The sequence below is a fragment of the Bubalus kerabau genome, chromosome 7 (assembly GCF_029407905.1).
Source record: "Bubalus kerabau isolate K-KA32 ecotype Philippines breed swamp buffalo chromosome 7, PCC_UOA_SB_1v2, whole genome shotgun sequence".
Taxonomy (NCBI): domain Eukaryota; kingdom Metazoa; phylum Chordata; class Mammalia; order Artiodactyla; family Bovidae; genus Bubalus; species Bubalus kerabau.
The window spans coordinates 88,525,392-88,549,289 of NC_073630.1; the positions used below are offsets into that span (position 1 = coordinate 88,525,392).

At 36.9% G+C, this 23,898-nt stretch overlaps 1 protein-coding gene across 2 annotated transcripts; it reads right to left on the minus strand.

Annotated features, from left to right (window-relative positions):
• Window positions 1–1,620: 1,620 nt before the first annotated feature.
• LOC129657936 (UDP-glucuronosyltransferase 2B17-like) lies at window positions 1,621–23,029 on the minus strand. Of its 2 annotated transcripts, none has more exons than XM_055588708.1 (6): window positions 22,300–23,029; window positions 20,648–20,796; window positions 14,538–14,669; window positions 8,967–9,054; window positions 5,037–5,256; window positions 1,621–2,248 (listed from the first exon to the last, which is right to left on the minus strand). In XM_055588708.1, the coding sequence occupies exons 1-6, from the start codon at window positions 23,027–23,029 to the stop codon at window positions 1,969–1,971; spliced, it is 1,599 nt and encodes a 532-aa protein (XP_055444683.1). In that variant the 3' UTR covers window positions 1,621–1,968. The 2 variants fall into 2 exon arrangements, with proteins under 2 accessions (XP_055444683.1, XP_055444684.1); XM_055588709.1 differs by having other exon boundaries at window positions 22,552–23,020.
• Window positions 23,030–23,898: the final 869 nt, after the last annotated feature.

Genomic DNA, 23,898 nt, shown 5'->3' on the forward strand with positions numbered 1-23,898 from the left:
GCATGAAAGTGAAACGTGAAAGTGTAGTTGCTCAGTCGTGTCCAACTCCTAGAAACCCCATGGACTGCAGCCTACCAGGCTCCTCCATCCATGGGATTTTCCAGGCAAGAGTACTGAAGTGGGGTGCCATTGCCTTCTCCAAATTTAGGTAAATTTTCCTATAATTCCCCAAACATCAATGTTTCATTTTTTAAATAAATTATCCCTAAGGCTGATGAATGTTTTGTTATATGTTGTGGATGGTGGTCCCCTTGACCAATAAGACAAGATTCATTCCCTCACCTGGACATTTTGCTTATAAACTGCTTTTCTGATGTACAGTTTTCATCAGTACCTTCAGATTGTTTTCATTTGATTCACCAATATTTTACAAAATTTACGTGATTTTTGTATTGTGCTCATTGTTTCTGATTATTTCAGTCATAGTGGACCTAGGTTTAAAGAAAATATGTCTATAATATTTTCTGTCATGATAAAGGATTGAATGTTTACATGGAAGCGTGTGTGGGAGGGACGACACAATAGCTTCCTGAGGAAAGAGACAAAAGAATGATAAATGCTGAACTAAAGTGTGGTTACGATATAATATAATATGAAAGTGAAAGTTGCTCAGTCATATCCAGCTCTTTGGGACCCCATGGACTGTAGCCTACCAGGCTTCTCGCCCATGGAATTCTCTAGGCCAGAGTACTGGAGTGGGTAGCTATTCCCTTCTCCAGGGGATCTTCCCAACCTGGTATCAAACCCAGGTCTCCCACATTGCAGGCAGATTCTTTACAGTCTGAGTCACCAGGGAAGCCTAAGAATACTGGAGTGGGTAGCCTATCCCTTCTCCAGGGGAATCTTCCCAACCCAGGAATCAAACTGGAGTCTCCTGCATTGCATGCAGTTTCTTTCCCAGCTGAGCTACCAGGGAAGCCCATATTATAATATAATAGTAAATAATTCAGTCTGTGTTCAACAAACCCATTGAATTTTTCATCATATCTGCAAGTAGCTAAGTGGTGCTGTGTCCTGAATTGTAAAAATATACATAGATTTAGATATGTATATAGATATAGACAAGATCATAGATATATTCAGGTAGCTTTGGCAAGAATGAAAATTCAAAAACCCCTTTTAAATTTAGAGTTCAACCTGAATATAGAGTTCAGGTTATAATTTTCTTAACATACAGTTGAGAACTTATATCCATTAGCAAAGGCTGATTATGGGAGTGAAAATAATAGGTGAATAAAAGGTGGATGACAAAAAGAGAATTAGGTCATGAAATTAAAGGTTTTTGCAAATATCTCAATTTTATAAAAGGAAGCATGTAGCAGTTGCTATACTTCTAATTCCACAAACACTCCAAAAGCAAATCAGTTTAACTGGACAAAGGCAAGTGTCTTGCCATGGCTTTAGGTAAGAGGGGATGTTGAGGTGGGATGCACAGTAAAAATGAAGAACTATTAGTGGTCTCACAAATAAAATTAAAGGGTGAATCTTTCAAAAGAATTCCAGTTATTGAACAGTTTCTATAGCAAGGAAAAGCTATAAAATTCTGTACAAAAATGAAGGTAAAATTCTGAATATCTACAAAGTAATATGGATATTATGAATAGACTTTTATTGTTCTTGTTTCTACACCCAATATGTGAAAAACAGTTAAATTCAATCATATCTTTTTAGTATACTTTTGCATTAAAACAATAAATTTCAGTACATACCCACATAGTTTTACGGAGGAGTTCTACTTATGAGGCAGAACTGCTAGAGCAGCAGTACCCAACCTTTTAGGCCCCAGGAACCAGTTTCGTGGAAGACGATTTTTCCATGGACTGGGGTAGGAAGCAATGGGTTTGGGATGATTCAAGCACATCACATTTATTGCTCACTTTATTTCTATTATTGCATCAGCTCCACCTCAGATCATCAGCCATTAGATCTCAGAGGTTGGGGACACCTGCGCTGAGGTCTCAGATACAGCTAGTCTCTTTTCTCCTTCTTTCCTAATTTAGCAAACTTCAAGAAACAAAATAGACAACATTTTATGATGACAAATATGGTAGTTGCCACACAGGCCAGTAGGAACCCAATGACATCCAGAGAGTGGTACTGGAACCAGGTGAGGTCATGGATAGCTGGCCGCAAGTGCTTGGCTCCTTTGTGGCGCATGACAAACTCGATCCAGAAGACTGCTCTGTCCAAGGGCTTCATAGGCTGATCATGTTGAATGGCTGATAATCTCATCACATTCTCTTTGTAGCTGAAGGAAAATCAAACAGTTATCACTTATGGAATGAGCTATAATAGATAAATATGTGAAATTTTCTTGCAGATGGTAACAGAGTGCAACAAAGGGTCGAAGAAAAACAGATAATTTTCTCCGAGGTGATTATTGAGATATTAGCTTATGAGCTAGGATTTCTTAAGTGCATAGCGTTTCAAGCTACAAAGAAAAGAAAGAAAATAGGAGAGAACAAGATTGTGTATTCTAAAGAATGGAATGAGCTGTCCCAAAGGGAAAGAAAAGAAAAGAAATTCATGATATGTTTGTCCAAAGTTTGAATTATCTCATAAAGAATTGTTAATAGATCTGATGTATTTCAAAATGTTATTATCTAGATATAGCAGGTAAATCAGTGATGAGGTTTGGAGACATGTCCAGACAAGGCTGATCTTACATTAGTGAAGTGGTGGTTGAAAGTGTGGAAGTAGATTGACTCAGTTTGATTCCTGACTCTTACTTTGTTGGCTGCTTTTTTATTCTTTCTGTTCTTCAAATTTTTTTAAAAATTAATTTTACTAACATTTTAAAACTTTTTTATTTTTTAAACTTTTAATTTTACTTTGGAGGGCTCAATCATGATAGAATCTGTTTCTCAGTTTTTCATTGCACTATAAAATGTCTAGGAATAGTACCATATCTAATTATTTTGAGAATATTGTATTGATTCTTAGAGGCATTCCTGGCATGCAGTAAACACTCAGTAAATGTTTACTAGTTTTGTTGTTCTGGTTTTTGTTCTAAAATTCTGGAGAAGGCTCAGCATTTCACTCTCAGGCATTACAGACACACTTGTTTCTACTGCAGAAATGATGGCAGACTAACAGACAAGAAAGAAGAATAAAGAGATATAGCACATGAACTTTAAATCACAAAGTGCTATAACATGGCAATGTAGTAATAATAATGGAAGTAACTTTTCTCCCTTTACTGTCAAAAACACAGGAGGAGCACTGGGTTTTTGCAAAGACTGCAGTAATTCTGGAAATATATTTTTAATACAATAGGAATAGACTACAATAAAGAAGTTGCTTAATATGTGTAAAGTAGCACTGTTTTACTAAATATAACATGTAGCATATCATGAACAGTCAATATATTTTCATTTTTGACACCAACATTACATTATTAAAAATTAAAAAGACATAAAAATATACTAGAGATATGTACATTTACATAAAAACAGCAAATGAAAGATTTGTTTCTTTAAAAAAAAAAGAGTGCTTTTTATGCTGCTCACTTAGGACAATAGCTGTGCTAAAATTAAATTTAAATAACACTGCTTATAAAACACAAAATGCTTTTTGCTGCTATTACCGACACATTCTCAAAATGTTTTCTTTACGAAGTCATTATGATAAAAAAGGGGGAATATATACATCATATTTGTGATATTAATATAATTGTGTCATTGAAATTCATGTATATCCTGAAGTGATTTGGAAATAAGGTATTTCCGTTTTCAGAAAATGTGGCTTTTAAATAGGAATATCCCAACATAACTATCTATTCCAAATAAGACAAAAATGAGCACAAATAAAAGAACTCTGAATATACTTACATTCATAAGCTGTATCTACATAGTTGTCATTGAGTAAATTAGAAAATTCTAGTTGTTTACCACTTATCAATGATGGGATCAAAATATTATTGAAGACTAGCAGATACAGAAAACAATCTGTTGGTTACCAGATTTGGGGGAGTAGAAACACAGGTCGGAGTGTAGGAGGCAAAATTACTGGGAATAATATAAGCTCAAGGAGGTGTTGTACAACACTGGAAATTTAGTCACTATTTGGTAATTACTTTAAATGGAAAATAACCTTTAAAAATTGTGTAACATTTTTTAAAAAAGGAATATCCCAACATATGGGATTCCCTGGTGGCTCAGATGTTAAGAATCTGCCTGCAATGCAGAGACCTGGTTTGATCCCTGAATCAGCAAGATCCTCTGGAGAAGAGAATGGCTACCTATTTCCATGTTCTTGCCTGGAAAATTCCATGGACTGAGGAGTGATGGGATACAGTCTATGGGGTCCCAAAGAGTCGAACACAACTGAGAAACCAACACTTTCACTTTTTCATATCAACATACTCCTCCCAAGTCAATTATGTTTAGATTTATAATTCTTCCAAACAAGACAAAATGACCACAGTAAAAAAAAAAAAAAACCAAACAACCCAAGAATACACCCACATTTATAAATAGTATATACATAGTTGAAACTGGGTAATTAGAAAGTTATAGCTGTTTATCAGAGATGGAGTCAAAATATTAGCATAGAAAAGTTGGAAAATATAAACGTAATTGGAATTTGAAATGGATGATGTCATGATGCTTTAGTGAAAATAAACCATCTTTTAAGAGTTTAAAACATTTGAGAAGTTCACATGCTGAAAGAAAGTGGGCAGATGAGTATCCATAGCATTCATGGTTCCCTACAATAACTTTGTTCTCAATGCTTCTTAATCCTTCTATTACCATTTCAGTGGTTCTTCTCATTTTAATGATTAAGTTTTCAACATTTCTCCACTATCTTTAAAACACTGACAAACTTTTTCCATAAAACCATGAAAAAATCTTAATGTGACATTCACAACCCATTATTTTTGTCTGTTTTCAAAACATTGAGCAAATCTTACACCTTTTGTGCTTATGTGAAGACTCATCACTGCCTCCCTGGCCCTCAGATGAGAACTTTTCTAGAAGGATTAGCTAGTAAAGAAAAAAAAAAAAAAAAAAAAAGAGAAAAATATATATACTCACTAAGGATTATTAATGACTTCCTTCAATGCGTTGAGCAAATCTCTTGTTGACATTGTTTCCAAGTCCAACCTGACAGCTGTTCCCTTGGATTTCATTCGAGCGATGTTATCAGCTTGATCAGCAAACAAAGGAGTGCCCACCATAGGGATCCCGTGATAGATGGCCTCATAAACGCCATTGCTTCCACCGTGAGTTATAAAGGCTTTGGTTTTTGGATGGCCTAGGATTGAGTGAATTTCAGCAAGGTTATTAATTATGATTCAGAATAAAATGAGAAATTGGCATCATAAGGCACTGGATGGAGGAGTATCTTTTAGATAACAGGTTATTACGCATATGAAAGTGCTTTTATTTGCTTTCAGAATTCAGAGAAGAAACGACTATGTCTGCTGAAGGAGTAAATGAAGACTTTGTGAAAGAAGTGCAGAGTCACTTGAACATCACAAATGAATTCAGGATCGGCAGGGGAACAACTTGAAAGAGCATTCTGGGTAAAAGAAACCACATGTGCAAAAAAAGAGGACATGCCGGAATTTATTCACCTAAAGATACAGTGAAGCCATTTAGCTTGATAGGAATGGTGTCAGGGGAAAAGAGGGATAATAGTAGTGGCACTGGAACCAGAGGAAGGAAACGCTAAATTTTATCATGAAGCGTATTATTGTTTCACAAAAATGATTGTGCTTGTTTTTTTTTTTTTTTTTACAGAAAATTGAGAGTCATTGGTAATGGCACAAGAGTTCTTTTCATGCTATAAAGAGCAATATTGCATAGGAACCTGGAATGTCAGGTCCATGAATCAAGGCAAATTGGAAGTGGTCAAACAAGAGACTGTAAGAACGAATGTCGACATTCTAGGAATCAGCGAACTGAATTGGACTGGAATGGGTGAATTTAACGCAGATGACCATTATATCTACTACTGCGGGCAGGAATCCCTCAGAAGAAATGGAGTAGCCATCATGGTCAACAAAAGAGTCTGAAATGCAGTACTTGGATGCAATCTCAAAAATGACAGAATGATCTCTGTTCATTTCCAAGGCAAAGCATTCAATATCACAGTAATCCAAGTCTATGCCCCAACCAGTAACGCTGAATAAGCTGAAGTGGAATGGTTCTATGAAGACCTACAAGACCTTTTAGAACTAACACCCCAAAAGGATGTCCTTTTCATTATAGGGGACTGGCATGCAAAAGTAGGAAGTCAAGAAACACCTGGAGTAACAGGCAAATTTGGCCTTGGAATACGGGATGAAGCAGGGCAAAGACTAATAGAGTTTTGCCAAGAAAATGCACTGGTCATAACAAACAGCCTCTTCCAACAACACAAGAGAAGACTCTATACATGGACATCACCAGATGGTCAACACCGAAATCATACTGATTATATTCTTTGCAGCCAAAGATGGAGAAGCTCTATACAGTCAGCAAAAACAAGACCAGGAGCTGACTGTGGCTCAGACCATGAACTCCATATTGCCAAATTCAGACTGAAATTGAAGAAAGTAGGGAAAACCACTAGACCATTCAGTGATGACCTAAATCAAATCCCTTATGATTATACAGTGGAAGTGAGAAATAGATAAGGGCCTAGATCTGATAGAGTGCCTGATGAACTATGGAATGAGGTTCGTGACATTGTACAGGAGACAGGGATCAAGACCATCCCTGTAGAAAAGAAATGCGAAAAAGCAAAATGGCTGTCTGGGGAGGCCTTAAAAATAGCTGTGAAAAGAAAAGAAGAGAAAAGCAAAGGAGAAAAGGAAAGATATAAACATCTGAATGCAGAGTTCCAAAGAATAGCAAGAAGAGATAAGAAAGCCTTCTTCAGCGATCAATGCAAAGAAATAGAGGAAAACAACAGAATGGGAAAGACTAGGGATCTCTTCAAGAAAATCAGAGATACCAAAGGAACATTTCTTGCACAGATGGGCTTGATAAAGGACAGAAATGGTATGGACCTAACAGAAGCAGGAGATATTAAGAAGAGATGGCAAGAATACACAGAAGAACTGTACAAAAAAGATCTTCACGACCCAGATAATCACGATGGTGTGATCACTGACCTAGAGCCAGACATCCTGGAATGTGAAGTCAAGTGGGCCTTAGAAAGCATCACTACGAACAAAGCTAGTGGAGGTGATGGAATTCCAGTTGAGCTATTTCAAATCCTGACAGATGATGCTGTGAAAGTGCTGCATTCAATATGCCAGCAAATTTGGAAAACTCAGCAGTTTTCCAAAGACTCTGATGCTGAAACTTCAATTTAAGTTTCATTCCATTCCCAAAGAAAGGCAATTCCAAAGAATGCTCAAAGTACTGCACAATTGCACTCATCTCACACACTGGTAAAGTAATTCTCAAAATTCTCCAAGCCAGGCTTCAGTAATATGTGAACCGAAAACTTCCTGATGTTCAAGCTGGTTTTAGAAAAAGCAGAGGAACCAGAGATCAAATTGCCAACATCTGTTGGATCATAGAAAAAGCAAGAGAGTTCCAGAAAAACATCTATTTCTGCACTATTGACTATGCCAAAGCCTTTGACTCTGTGGGTCACAATAAACTGTGGAAAATTCTGAAAGAGATGGGAATACCAGACCACCTGACCTGCCTCTTGAGAAATTTGTATGCAGGTCAGGAAGCAACAGTTAGAACTGGACATGGAACAACAGACTGGTTCCAAATAGGAAAAGGAGTTCGTCAAGGCTGTATATTGTCACCCTGTTTATTTAACTTATATACAGAGTACATCATGAGAAATGCTGGACTGGAAGAAACACAAGCTGGAATCAAGATTGCCGGGAGAAATATCAATAACCTCAGATATGCAGATGACACCACCCTTATGGCAGAAAGTGACGAGGAACTCAAAAGCCTCTTGATGAAAGTGAAAGTGGTGAGTGAAAAAGTTGGCTTAAAGCTCAACATTCAGAAAACGAAGATCATGGCATCTGGTCCAACCACTTCGTTGGAAATAGATGGGGAAACGGTGGAAACACTGTCAGACTTTATTTTTCTGGGCTCCAAAATCACTGCAGATGGTGACGGCAGCCATGAAACTAAAAGACGCTTACTCCTTGGAAGGAAAGTTATGACTAACCTAGAGAGCATATTCAAAAGCAGAGACATTACTTTGCCAACAAAAGTTCGTCTAGTCAAGGCTATGGTTTTTCCTGTGGTCATGTATGGATGTGAGAGCTGGACTGTGAAGAAGGCTGAGCGCCGAAAAATTGATGCTTTTGAAGTGTGGTGTTGGAGAAGACTCTTGAGAGTCCCTTGGACTGCAAGGAGACCCAACCAGTCCATTCTGAAGGAGATCAGCCCTCGGATTTCTTTGGAAGGAATGATGCTAAAGCTGAAACTCCAGTACTTTGGCCGCCTCACGCGAAGAGTTGACTCATTGGAAAAGACTCTGATGCTGGGAGGGATTGGGGGCAGGAGGAGAAGGGGACGACAGAGGATGAGATGGCTGGATGGCATCGCAGACTCGATGGACTTGAGTCTGAGTGAACTCCGGGAGTCGGTGATGGATAGGGAGGCCTGGCGTGCTGCGATTCACGGGGTTGCAAAGAATCAGACACGACTGAGCCACTGATCTGATCTGAACATACCTCTACAGAATGGAAATGATGAGTATAATGAAAGAATTCAGAGACAGAACAACAATCCAGGAAGTTATTGAAAAGTTCACTGTGAGAAGTAATTAAAGCTAAAGTAAAGATTCTGGCTGTAAGGGATGTGACTACGTAGAATAAACTGACATCTTTTATATGTTCTTTTTTTTCTCATAGCAAAGCAAATTGTAATAAAGTAGTAAACTTTTTTTTTCAGTGTTTCAATAATTGCTTTCTAAGTGTGATTCCTGTTGAAGCACTCTCACTCTGCTCAGCTGTTACTCATAGTTTCATTATTTGTTCTGACAAGTCTCACCAAGAAGGTCATTCTGGGGAAGCCATTTATACAACCGGGTGTTGGGTCCTAAGGTATCTGGTTTTTTGCCATCATATCTCCATAGCACCTGTTAAAAGTAAAGGAAATACCTTATTCTATGAGTTGAACTTCCAAGTTATACTAATAATTTCTAAATTGACTAAGATACATATAATTACATATCCTCCATATGACATGTAAGGAAATGAAGACATATTAAGTAATGGTAACTAGTAATAGAAGGACATACATAGGAATACCTACACTGGATGTATTTATTATGTACACATGATGGCAGAGACAAGTGAGATTTTCAATGACCAATTCAAATATTAAAAAAAAAAACCCCAAAACTGTTTTGTTGTTGCTTTTGAGTCACTAAGTTGTGTCCAACTCTTTGCATTCCATGGACTGCAGCATGCTAGGCTTCCCTGTCCTTCACTATCTCTCAGAAGTTGCTCATATTCATATCCATTGATTCTGTGTTGCTATCCAACCAACTCATCCTCTGTCACTCCCTTTTCCTCCTGCCCTTAATCTTTCTCAGCATCAAGGTCTTCTTCAATGAATCATCTCTTTGCATCAGATGGTCAAGGTATTGGAGCTTCAGCTTCAGCATCAGTCCTTCCAATGAATATTCAGGGTTGATTAACTTAGGACTGACTGATTTGATCGTGCAGTCCAGGGGACTCTCAAGAGTCTTCTCCAGAACCACAATTCAAAAGCAACAATTCTTTGGCAATCAGCCTTCTTTATGGTCCAACTCTCACATCCATACACGACTACTGAAAAAGCGTAGCTTTGACTATATGGACTTTTCCGGGCAAGTGCTGCTTTGCTTTTTAAAACACTGTCTATGTTTGTCACAGGTTTTCTTCCATGGATAGGTGGTTTTGTTTCCAGTGCAACAAGTCAGTGGCAGATTACACATAACCTACACATTCATTCGCTTTCTTCATATGCTAGTGCTCATTTTCAAATTCGATATTCAGTGATTCATTTATTTTTGACTGTTGTAAAAGAGTTTACTTATATCAAGTAGTTAAAAGAGGAAGTTATTTATTAGAATTTTATACATTTTGATTATAGAGAGGAAAATGTATGCAATCACCTAAGATAAATATTTTGGCTTATTTATAATTTATTAATCCCCTTCATAGATCAGAGCCTTGTCATGGTAAAGGGGCTTGTGTAACTCAATGAAGCTATGAGCCATGCTCTGCAGGGCTACCCAAGGGCAGATGGGTCATAGTGGAGTGTTCTGACAAGCTGTGGTCCACTGGAGGAGGGAATGGACAACCACTCCAGTATCTTTGCCATGAGAACCACATGAACAGTATGAAAAAGCAAAGATATATGACACTGGAAGATGAGTTCTCCAGGTCAGAATGTGTCCAATATCCTGCTGAGGAAGAGTGGAGGGCAATTACTAATAGTTCCAGAAAGAATGAAGTGACTGGGCAATGAAGAAATGATGCTCAGTTGTGGATGTGTCTGGTTGTGAAAGTATGATGCTGTAAAGAACATAAGATCCTGGAATGTTAGGCCAATGAAATCAAGGTAATTGGACATGGCCAAGCAGGAGATGGCAAGAGTGAATATCAACAACTTAGGAATCCATGATCTAAAACGGACAAGTTCAATCAATTTAATTCAGATGACTATTGTACCTACTACTGTGGTTAAGAACTCGTTAGAAGAAATGGAGTAGCTCTCACAGTCAACAAAGAGTTCTGAAATGCAGTGCTTGGGTGCAATCTCAAAAACAACAGAATGATCTTGGTTCATTTCCAAGGCAAACCATTCAACATCACAGCAATCCAGGTCTATGCCCCAGCCACTAATGATGAAGAATGATTCAGCAAGACCCACAAGCCCTTCTAGAATTAACACTAAAAAAAAAAAAAAATAAATAAATAATGAAGAAGAAGAAGTCTTTTCATCATAGGGATTGGAATGTAAAAGTAAGAAGTCAAGAGATATCTAGGGTAACAGGCAAGTTTGGCCTTGTAGTACTAAAAGAAGCAGGCAAAGGCTAACAGACTTCAGTCAAGAGAACACACTGGTCATAGTAAACATCCATTTCCAACAACTGATGACTCTATACATGGACATCACCAGACAGTCAATACCGAAATCAGATTGATTATATTCTTTACAGCCGAGGATGGAGACACTCTATACAGTCAGCAAAACAAGACCTGAAGTTGACTGTGGTTCAGATCATGAGCACCTGAGTGCAAAATTCAGATTTGAATTGAAGAAAGACTTAAGTTGAAAGCGGGGAATACTGCTAGGCCATTCAGGTATGACAGAAATCAAATCCCATATAATTACACAGTGGATGTGATGAATAGATTCCAGGGATTATATCTGGTATACAGAGTGCCTGAAGAACTGTGGATAGAGGTGTGTAACACTGTACAGGAGGCAGGGATCAAAACAATCCCAAAGAAAATGAAATGCCAGAAGGCAAGGTGGTTATCTGAGGAGGCTTTATAAATAATGGAGAAAAGAAGGGGAATGAAAACCAAGGGAGAAAGGGAAAGAAAAATATACTCAACTGAATGCAGAATTTCAGAGGATAGATAGGAGAGATAAGAAGGCCTTCTTAAGTGAACAATGCAAAGAAATAGAGAAACCAATGGGATGTGAAAGACTAGAGATCTCTTCAAGTAAATTAGAGATCCCAAGGGATCATTTCATGCAAAGATGGGCACAATAAAGGACAGAAATGGTTTGGACCCAACAGAAGCAGAAGATATTAAGAAGAGGTGGCAAGAATACACAGAAGAACTATATACAAAATAGGTCTTAGTAACCTGGATAACTATGAAGGTGTGGTCACTCATAGAGCCACATGTCTTGGAGTGTGAAGAAAATGGGACCTTAGGAAGTATTACTATGAAGAAAGCTAGTGGAATTTAGCTGAGGTATTTCAAATCCGAAAAGATGATACTGTTAAAGTGCTGCACTCAGTATGCCAGCAAATTTGGAAGACACAGCAGTGGCCACAGGACTGGACAAGGTCAGTTTTCATTCCAAACCCAAAGATGGGTAATGCCAAAGAATGGTCAAACTACTGTAAAATTATGTTCCTTTCACATGCTAGCAAGGTAATACTCACAAATCATTTAGCTCGGCCTGAGCAGTACATGAACCAAGATTTTCCAGATGTGCTATCTGGGTTTAGAAAAGGCAGAAGAACCAGAGATCAAACTGCCATCATTCATTAGATCATAGAATAAGCAAGAGATTTCCAGAAAAACATCTACTTCTGCTTCATTGACTATGCTAACCTATATGCAGGTCGGGAATCAACAGTTAGAACTGGACATGGAACAACAGACTGGTTCCAAATAGGAAAAGGAGTACATCAAGGCTGTATACTGTCACCCTGGTTATTTAACTTACATGCAGAGTACATCATGAGAAACGCTGGACTGGAAGAAACACAAGCTGGAATCAAGATTGCCGGGAGAAATATCAATAACCTCAGATATGCAGATGACACCACCCTTCTGGCAGAAAGTGAAGAGGAACTCAAAAGCCTCTTGATGAAAATGAAATAGGAGAGTGAAAAAGTTGGCTTAAAGCTCAACATTCAGAAAACGAAGATCATGGCATCTGGTCCCATCACTTCATGGCAAATAGATGGGGAAACAGTGGAAACAGTGCCAGACTTTATTTTTGGGGGCTTCAAAATCACTGCAGATGGTGACTGTAGCCATGAATTTAAAAGACGCTTACTCCTTGGAAGGAAAGTTATGACCAACCTAGATAGCAATATTGAAAAGCAGAGACATTACTTTGCCATGAGCGCAAAAGAATGAATGCTTTTGAACTGTGGTGTTGGAGAAGACTTTTTTTTTTTTTTTTACTTTATAATATTGTATTGGTTTTGCCATGCATGAGGAGAAGGGGACAACAGAGGATGAGTCGGCTGGATGGCAACACTGACTCGATTGACGTGAGTTTGAGTGAACTCCGGGAGTTGGTGATGGACAGGGAGGCCTGGAGTGCTGCAATTTATGGAGTCTCAAAGAGTCGGACATGACTTGAGTGACTGAAGTGAACTAAAAGAGACTCTTGATGAGGGTGAAAAATGAAAGTGAAAAAGCTGTCTTAAAACTCAGCATTCAAAACAATTATTTCATGGCATCTGGTCCCATCACTTCATGGCAAATATGTGGGGAAAATGTGGAAGCTGTGACATATTTTATCTTCTTGGGCTCCAAAATCACTGTGGATGGTGACTTCAGCAATGAAATGAAAAGACACTTGCTTCTTGGAAGAAAAGCTATGATAAATCTAGATAAAGTATTAAAAGCAGAGACATCACTCTGCCAAAAGAGGTCCATATAATCAAAGCTATATTTTTTTCCAGTAATCATGTATGGATATGAGGGATGGACAATAAAGAATATTAGGTAGGGTAAGATAAGGTGAAGTCACTCAGTCGTGTCTGACTCTTTGCAGCCCCACGGACTGGGCCTTACCAGGCTTCTGTATCCATGGGATTTTCCAGGCAAGAGTATTGGAGTGGGTTGCGATTTCCTGCACCAGAGGATCTTCCCGACACGGGGATTGAACCCAGGTCTCTTGCATTATAGGCATACGCTTTACCGTCTGAGCCACCGGGGAAGTGCTTAAAGAAGGTTAAGCACTGAAGAATTGATACTTTTGAATTGTGGTGCTGGAGAAGATTCTTGAGAATCCCTTGAATGGCAAGGACATCAAACCAGTCAATCCTAAATGAAACCAATCTTGAATATTCATTGGAAGTATTGATGCTGAAGTTCCAATACTCTGGCCACCTGATAACTCATTGGAAAGACCCTGATCTGGGAAAGGTTGAAGGCAAAAGGAGAAGGGCTGGCAGAGGATGACATGGTTAGATAGCATCAATAAATCAATGGACATAAATCTGGGCAAACCCTGGGTAATAGTGAAGAACAGGGGAGCCTAGCATGCTGTAGTCCACGGGATTGCGATGATTCAGATGACTTAATGACTAAACAACAACAGCATTATTTTTTAATAATAAGTTAATCAGTGCTGCTGAAGAAGTATGTTCTCTTAAATTACAAATTATTAAGCCCTACTTCCAAAAACAATGAAAAGTGGAATTGTTTGACTTGAATCAATGTTGCATGACTACATTTATTGTTAAAATTTAGCTCCCGAGAGCATCTATATGTGTGTTGTGTCCTCAGAAGTCCTTCAAAGAAAAGGAACAAGTGACAAAGCAGAATTTACTGGTTAATCTTACTGCTCATGCTACCATTGTATTAATAATACCAAAATTCACACTGTGTCTCTTAAATATCATTCTTTTTGATGACTATGTTGAGTAATTAAAATTATTATGGGTCAAAGGCACTCCCTGTACTGCCGTAGCACCTGCCATGTATATTTTGGTTTATATATACACATATATATGTATATATATGAGATAAATTGCTGCTATCATATTATTTACCTTTCTGATAGAAAATGTCTAAGATCAGATCTTTACAGAGTTTAACAGACTTATTAAAGAGTTGTCCATGATTAAGTTATTGTATCTACCTTTTGTGGAATTTGAGCGAAGGCTGATGCAATCACCTTGGCTCTGTCTTCTGACATGTTACTGACCATTGACCCCAAAGAAAACACCACAATACCATTTTCTCCAGAGCTCTGCACAAACTCTTCCATTTCCTGTGAAAAAAGAATGTGCCCATCACAAAAGAGCAGCAGCATAGCATACATTATTGAAGGGATTGCTACAAGCAACTAAAGAGAGAAAATCAGAAATTGTCTTGAGATATCAGAGTAGTGATCTCTTACAAAAATATTGTGGTAAGATACACACGGCATAAAATTTACTCCTTAATTGTTCCTAAGTGTATAGTATAGTAGTGTTAAGCATACTCATATTGTGCCACCAATCTCCAGAAGTTTTTCATCTGACAAAATTGGAAGTCTATGATCATTAAGAAACTCTACTTTCCTCTTTCTCTAGCCTTTGGCAAGTTTCATTCTACTCTGTTTCTACAAATGAGATTAGTCTGGATACTTCTTATAAGTTGAACTGCACAGTATTTGTCTTTTTTTCTGACTAGTTATTTTCACTTAATGTAAGGTTCATTCATGCTGTGACGTGTCAGAATTTCCTTTTAAAGGTGAGTAATAGTCCAGGTTCGATGCATGATAATGGATGCTTGGGGCTAGTGCACTGGGACGACCCAGAGGGATGATATGGGGAGGGAGGAGGGTTCAGGATGGGGAACACATGTATACCTGTGTCGGATTCATTTTGATATTTGGCAAAACTAATACAATTATATAAAGTTTAAAAATAAAATAAAATTAAAAAAAAAAAAGGTGAGAAATATTCCGTTGTTTGTATGCATGACATTTTGTTTATTGCTTCCTCTGTTTATGGACATTTGGCTTCAACCTCTTGGCTCCTGTGAATAGAGCTTTCATGCATATGTTGTATAGGTATCTCATTGGGAACCTAATTTCAATTATTTTGGATATAAACCCATAAAAGGAATTGCTGGAGCTATATGTATAGACAGGTTTTATATTAGAAAGTTCACATTATTCTTTTCACATACTATACAGTTAGCTAATAGAGTGATTTCCCTCTCTCACCTGCCCCACTCCCTCGATTTTCTTGAACATGTTAACTTCACATCTTGAACTTTGGTCAGTTGTACCTATAAATATTCAACACTAAAAAATAATTAAAAAATTTTTTTGAGGAACTTTATATTGTTTTTTATAATGATGCTTTTTTTTTTTTTTTTTTTAACATTTTTCATCCTGAGATCCTGGGAAAAGAATGGGTGATATGAGGTCAATTTCTTCCATTATATATATTTGTGCAATGTGTTTCTGTATAAGCAGGAAATAAGATAGAGCCAGTACTCAGTACAAGGAGGTACTATTAAACTATATTATCCTCAGACTCTTCATTAATCTTGATGTTAATTACTAACATAGATTCTTGGAAGGAAGTTACTTTCCAGATTAAACTTGCTTTGGTTCTTTGTTATTATAATTCTGCTAACTTATTTATTTATTCCAGACATACTTTTTGAGAATTATTTAGATTATTCATTAATATTTTTTTTCCTGACTATGAGCACTATGAAAAAAAATATGATCTGAATCACTTTATGTCATTCATTCAGCTCTGTAATCCTATTCTTCACCTTAAACTTTGTCATAATGACTTGAGGAGTCAAGTTTTATAGTTTGGAAGTTGTATGAAATAGTTCTGTGAGTTCTATTTATAATCCAAAGTTACCCTTGCATAGTTACTTATTTGAGTGACCGTATTGCTGTGTTTCTTTACATATGATGCCTTTGTCCTGAACGTGCATAATTAATGTCACAGATGGATGTGCTATGTCTAACTGTGGTGAAGAACCTTCAACATGACTTCAATGAGTCCCCCTGGGAGCACCTGCTCCACAGAGGAAGAGGTGCCCAGGGCTTTCTGCAAAACAGGTCTGGTCAGCTTTTGAGTAATTCACTTCTAACTAAATAAAGCTCCTGGTGAACCTGTATTTGCCTGGAATTGTTTCTGAATTATTTTGCTTTGTGGTCCTTGATCCTTTCTGATTAAAAAAAAGTTACTTTCTATACCGGAATAATTCCAAATTTTATTTTCATTTATTTATTTATTTTTTGTGCTCCTCCTTTTATTTAGTTTTTTTTTAACTTTATTTTATTTTTAAACTTTACATAATTGTATTAGTTTTGCCAAATATCAAAATGAATCCGCCACAGGTATACATGTGTTCCCCATCCTGAACCCTCCTCCCTCCTCCCTCCCCATACCATTTAAATGGCAACCCACCCCAATATTCCTGCCTGGGAAATCTGATCAACAGAGGAGACTGGCTTGGCTATAGTTCACAGGGTCAAGAAGAGTCAGACGTGACTGAGCATTTATGCCTATTAACTATTCTGTACCTTAGATCTCTAGTATTTATTTACTAAGAAATGCAAATTTATATTCTTAAACAACATTTCCCCTGTTCTTCCACCTCTCAGTCCTGGCAACTACCATATTACTCTCTGTTATTACAAGTTTGGCATTTTTAGATATCATATACAAGTGATATCTTACAGTATTTGTCCTTCTCTGTCTTTTCCAAAAGATAAACAACATTGAAAACCTTTAGTTAGACTAATCAAGAAAAAAAGTGACTCAAATAAATAAGATTAGAAATGAAATGGAGACATTACAACTGATACTTAAAAATTAGATAGGATCCCGAGACTACCATGAATAATTATAAGCTAAGAAATTATTAATACATATATGAGAAGAATGGAGAACTTAAAAACAGAACCTACCAAGACTGAATCAGGGAGAAGTAGAAAATCTGAACAGTCCTAATAAGTAAAGAAATTGAATTGGTAGTCAAAAACTTATCAACACACAAAAGGCCCAGGGCCTGATGGCTTCACTGACATATTCTATGAAATATTATAGAATAATTAATGCCAGTTCTTCAAAAATCTTTAAAAATTAAAGAGGACGGTAGGAACATTTCCAAACTCATCCTACAAGGTCATCACCATGATCATGATACCAAATAGATAAGGACATTGCAAGGAGATAAAACTAAAGTCAATATCCAGATTGAATATTGATGCAAAAATTCTCAACAAAATATCAACAAGCCAAATTCAAGAGCACATTAAAAGAATTATATACTAAGACCAAGTGAGATTTATCTTTGTGATGCAAGGACAAATAGAATGAACTATAAAATAACTTGATTATCTCAATGGATGTCCAAAAAACATTTGACAAGACATGACATTCTTTTATGATAAAACCCTCAACATATAGGATATGAAGGAACATACCTCAATGTAATAAAGAACATATATAAAAAACCCAAAACTAACGATATACTCAACAGTGAACACTTGAAAGCTTTTTCTCTAATCATAAACAAAATAAGGATGCCTAATCCCGCTATATAGAATTCAGTTTCATTACTGTGTACTAATAATGAAACATCTGAAAAAAACTATCCCATTCACAATAGCATCAAAAGCAAGAAAATACCTAGAAATAAATTTAATCAGTGAAGTGAAAGATCTGTACAGTGATAACTATAAGAAATTGTAAGAAATAGAAGAAAACACAAATAAATGGAAAGGCATCATGTGACATGGACCAGAAGACTAATACTGTTAAAATGGTGACATTATCAAAAGCCAAAAGAATCACACCTTGAAATTTCATTTTTACCACAAAGTTTCAATATTTCAAATAATAGTGTACTGGCCCCCAAATAGACACATAGACCATGGAACAGCATACAGGGTTCAACTAATATTCAACAAGGGAGCAAGGGAGACAAGAACACCAATTGTGGAAATATTAGTCACTTTCTTTTCTGAGAAAACTGGATAAACATATGAAAAAAACAAAAAAGCAAAAAAAAACGAGACCTCTATCTTATACCACTCACAAAAACAACTCAAAATGAATCAATGACTTAAACATAAGACCAGATACCATAACATCCCTAAAAGAAAATATAAGGATGAAACTCCTTGGCACTGGTCTTGAAAACGATGTTTTTTTATATGACATCAAGATCACAACAAAAGGAAAAAATCACAAGTGGGACTACAACAAGCTTAAAAGCTTCTGCACAGCAAAAGAAATAATCAACAAGATGAAAATGTGATCTACAGAATGGAAGAAAAATTTTGTAACCACATATTGAATGAGGGGTTAAGATCCAGAATATATGCACAACTCATACAACAAAATTCAATTAAAGAATGGGCAGATGAACAAAATAGACACTTTACAAAGAAGATTTCCAGATGGTCACCAGGTATAGGAAAAGATACTCAACATCAGTAATCATCAGGGAAATGTATTTCAAAATCACAATCAGATATTACCTCACCCCTATTAGAAAGTCTATAACCAAGAAGAGAAAAGTGTTGTGAGAATGTGGAGAAAAGCGAATGCTTGTACACTCTCGTGGGAATGTAAATTGGTTTAGCCCTTATGGAACATAAATTGAAGGTTCCTAAAACAATTAAAGATAGATCTATTGTATGATCCAGCAATTCTACTTCTGGGTATACAGCCAAAGGAAATAAAAACAGGATACTGAAGAGGTATATGTGCTCCATGTTGACTGCAGCATTATTCACAATTAGCTAAGGGAAAAAACTTATGTGCCCACCAATGGATGAATTATTTAAAGATGTTTCATAGATACACAGACATGCGCGCGCACACACACACACACACACACACACACACACATGGTCAGAATGAAATGTTATTCACCCATGAGAAAGAAGGAAATCCTGCCATTTTCGACAACATGGGTGGACCTTGAAGACATTATGCTAAAATGTGTGCTGTTATTTTAATCTTTATCCTATAATCAAATAATACACTATGATATATATCCTGAAAATTGTAATTCTAACTTATGCTTTTTTAATCTTCAAGAAAGCTGTGATCTTATTATATTTGTTATTTTCCAAGTAAATATTTTTTTGTATCTGATTTAGTATAATTTAGCATTGTTTGGGCTTTCCTAGTGGCTCAGATGGTAAAGAATCTGCCTGGAGTGCAGGAAACCAGGATTTGATCCCTGGGTCGAGAAGATCCCCTGGAGAAGGGAATGGCTGCCTACTCCAGTATTTTTGCCTGGAGAATCCCATGGACAGAGGAGCCTGGCAGTCTACAGTCCATGTGATTGCAAGAGTCGGATGCAACTTAGAGACTAAACCACCGCCGTCATTTCTTCCTTTCTTAATCCTTTCAATATTCTTCCCAATGCCCCTACTAGATGTTTCAAATCTTTATAATTATCTGTTTCCAACTTACCTCTACAGCATCATCTTCTTCTTTATTCAGCGTTTTCCTATCTAGACTAAACTTGGACTTTGGGCAACTGTCATTACTACTACACCTAACTTTCTTTTATATCTTCTTCCAACTGAGCTATGAGGGAAGCCCGTATCTTCTTCCACCCCTGCCCTATTCCTCTGTTTATTCCTGAGCATCCTTCAGGTCTCATAATTATCTGGATCAGAGGTACTTTATATGATTCATGCTGAATATTTCTTTAGCACTCTGGTCTTTCCATATTATAACATTTTTTACAACCTGATTGTGTTCTGCCATTTAGGAGGACTGTCAGGTGGTAGAAACTGTGCCTACACCATTTGCCTATATTAGCACTCACTTCTGGAATATGCTATATACAAAATTATCCTATAATAATGATAATACAATTATAATGTAACTGATTATAGTGAGATAGGATTGTTGGGTGGCATCACCAGATGATAATATAACTATTATTATTCATATAAAATATATATTTTATACAAAAATATGTGTCCTTTAATGAATGATGCTTCTCTATGTGTTGAATAATGAAATTGTAATTTAATTGATGTATTTTCAAAGTGTCCCATGTACTCTAGTTTATTCTGTAATGATAATGAAATTCAGATAGTTGTGTTGATATAGAAATACATCACTTTCTAGGTGGAAGGTCACTTTATCCAGGTTTCCATATCTGACTACCTGTAATCAAACATTCTAAATAAAGAATACAGAATGTTCCTATCGAAAACACAAAGTCCACAAAGAACAACAAGGAGGAGTAGGTGACCTTAGGCAGGGGCTTGGCAGGTTTGCAGTGGAGCCCTCCAACAAATTCAACATTTGGTAGTCGTGGACGAGGAAATGAAAAATCCCAGTAGGTTCGAATGAGCCACATTTCAGCTTTCCCCATTGTCTCTGATAAGGTAGTAGGTCTTCCTGAAAGTAAAAAGAAAACCAACAACAAATGTTTGATCAAATGAGACTATTGTCATGTGTGTATATTAGATAATTTTTGTAAAGGAACTTGGGATGTTGTGGCCAAGATGTTTGAATGTGTCTGTTGCTTGATAAATATATACCATAGCATTGTATAGGATAATAAAGTATATCTGGAATACATCTGTTTCTACACAAGCAGAAACAATTTCTAAAAGCTAACTGGATACTTATACTACAAATATGTGTATAACTCTCAATGTACATGTCTTCATCTATCAAGACAGTTTATACAGAGTGAAGTAAGCCAGAAAGAAAAACACCAATACAGTATACTAACGCATATATATGGAATTTAGAAAGATGGTAACAATAACCCTGTGTACGAGATAGCAAAAGAGACACTGATGTATAGAACAGTCTTATGGACTCTGTGAGAGAGGGAGAGGGTGGGAAGATTTGGGAGAATGGCATTGAAACATGTAAAATATCATGTATGAAACGAGTTGCCAGTCCAGGTTCGATGCATGATACTGGATGCTTGGGGCTGGTGCACTGGGACGACCCAGAGGGATGGAATGGGGAGGGAGGAGGGAGGAGGGTTCAGGATGGGGAACACATGTATACCTGTGGCGGATTCATTTTGATATTTGGCAAAACTAATACAATTATGTAAAGTCTAAAAATAAAATAAAATTAAAAAAAAAAGAAAAAAAAAAGAACTTGGTGATTTAAATGTAAGATTAATGGTTATCAGTAGTAATAAAGGACTGCGTATCAAATTAAATGAATGAATAAATGAACATGAGACTTTTAAGACTATACTCTTCTTAGCCAGTCCATTCTGCACAAACATTTTTTAATTAATTTATCATTTTTTAATAACACAAATTTTTAATAACACAAATCACCATTCAATGAAATACAGTAGAAATAAAATATGACTAAAAATCTAAAAAAAAAAAAAAAAGACAGTTTATGAGATTCGTTATGACTTTAAGTTAAACAAAGAAGTTTTGTAAGTTGGATAGTCACTTGCAGATGTCCTGCATACTTCAGTCTGTGGTAAATGACTTCCTGGTATCCGATACGAGTAATGGGTTTTACCCTACCCTATAATTTAAGTGTTTGCATAATATTTGTTAGATTGAAGGTCATTTCATATTTTTATTTCACTGTTTCACTTACTTGAGATAAATTTTTGTGAATTTATATTTAGACAAACTCAACTTCCAAGGCACTAGGATAAATAGGACTTAATGCTACCAACTAAAAACATGACTTACCTAGTAGTTTGGTTGCTAAGTGGTAACTGACTCTTCCAACTCCATGGACTATAGCTCAACAGGCTTCTCTGTCCATGGGATTTCACAGGCAAAAACACTGGAATGGAATGCCATTTCCTTTTCCAAGGGATCTTCCTGACCAGAGGATCAAACCTGTGTCTCCTGCATTGGCAGGTAGATTCTTTACCACACTGAGCTATCAGGAAGCCCAACTTACCTAGTACTTCACTGTAAAACTGATTCCACTTCTTATCCTTGTACATCGTAAAGAAAAGGTCAAAATAAAGTGTATATAACATATTTTTGATCCTCTCCATGAATGTCATGCGATCACTTAATTCTGCAAACATAACAGGTACATAAGACGGTGGGAATGGAAGTCTTCCACTTTTCTTCTCAATTATGTGGCCAGGTGAGGTGTAATGACTGTACACGAATGGTATTTTAAGTAATTCAGCTAGCAATTCACCACAGGGTCCAACAGCATCTGCAATAAGGATATCAAACCTTGATTCCTGCAGTTTTGTCATTAATTTCTTGTTGGAAACAGCATCTTTACACATATTTAAAGCAGTTTCAAAAAATTCCCAAAATAAACTTTTCACTGTTGAAAGATAGGACCAAAAGGAATCTTTCGCCACATACGTCAGTTCCTCAAGAAAGCGTTCCATAAAATTCTCATAATCACTTTTTGTTAAAGATACAGGAAAAGTCTCAAATTTCATAGTAGATGGTTTGCTGGAATTAGGAATAGTGGAAGCTGAAGATATCAGAACAGTCACCTCATGACCCCTCGTGACAAGTTCGTCCAGAATTGTCTTTATATTCAGCCAGTGACTAAATTCCACTGGCCATACCAGCACCTTTCCACAACTCCCACCGCTAAAGTAGCAAGTCAGCTGTAGCAGCAGCAGAAGCGAGAGCCTTTTCATAGACATCTTGCTCATATGCAGTCCTTTTAAATTAATTACTGTAAACTTTGGCTACTGCTCAGGCTTATATCCAGAAGTAATCAACCAGAAGTTAAAGTATAACTCCTATTCCTTAAAAAAGTAGATTACATGAATAGTCAGCAGATGTGGAAATCAAGTGAAAAGGCAAAGGGCAGAACACTTCGAGATTATACAGCGTGTTTAGTATTGATTTGTCAGTGCTGTCACCCATTTGTACACACACATCAATTATATTCTGGGAGAAAGAAGACTAACTAGTGTAAAACAATAGCAGGTGAGAGGCTCTTGAGTCTGCAGTCGCTTTGACACAGAATTAGAGATAAGGTGACATCAACAAGATGGAGGGTTATGAGGTCACAACAATTGTGTCCCTCACAGAAACAGCAAAAACAATAAATGACCAAGTGCAAACCCATGTAAAGTATTTTGGGAAAGTTCTGGACTAACATGAAAAAGCAGCAGAAATCCTGCAGTTTGCAAGGACTGAAGATGTGTGTTCTGATTTTTTTAGTGTAATGTATTAATACTAAAGATATCAATTAAGTTTGACTGGTCAATTGTATAATTTATGATCACTATTGCCATATTGATTTTTTTGTCTGAACGATCTGCCTACTGATGACAGTGGGGAATTAAAGCAGAAGGAGACGACAGAGGATGAGATGGTTGGATAGCATCACTGGCTCAATGGACATGAGTTTGAGCAAACTCTGGGAGATGAAGGACAGGGAAGCCTGGCGTGCTGTGGTCCATCAGGCAATGTTATCAGGTTGATCAGCAAACATAGGAAAGCCCACCATAGGGATCTCATGGCAGATGGCCTCGTAAGTGCCGTTGGTTCCACCATGAGTTATAAAGCCTTT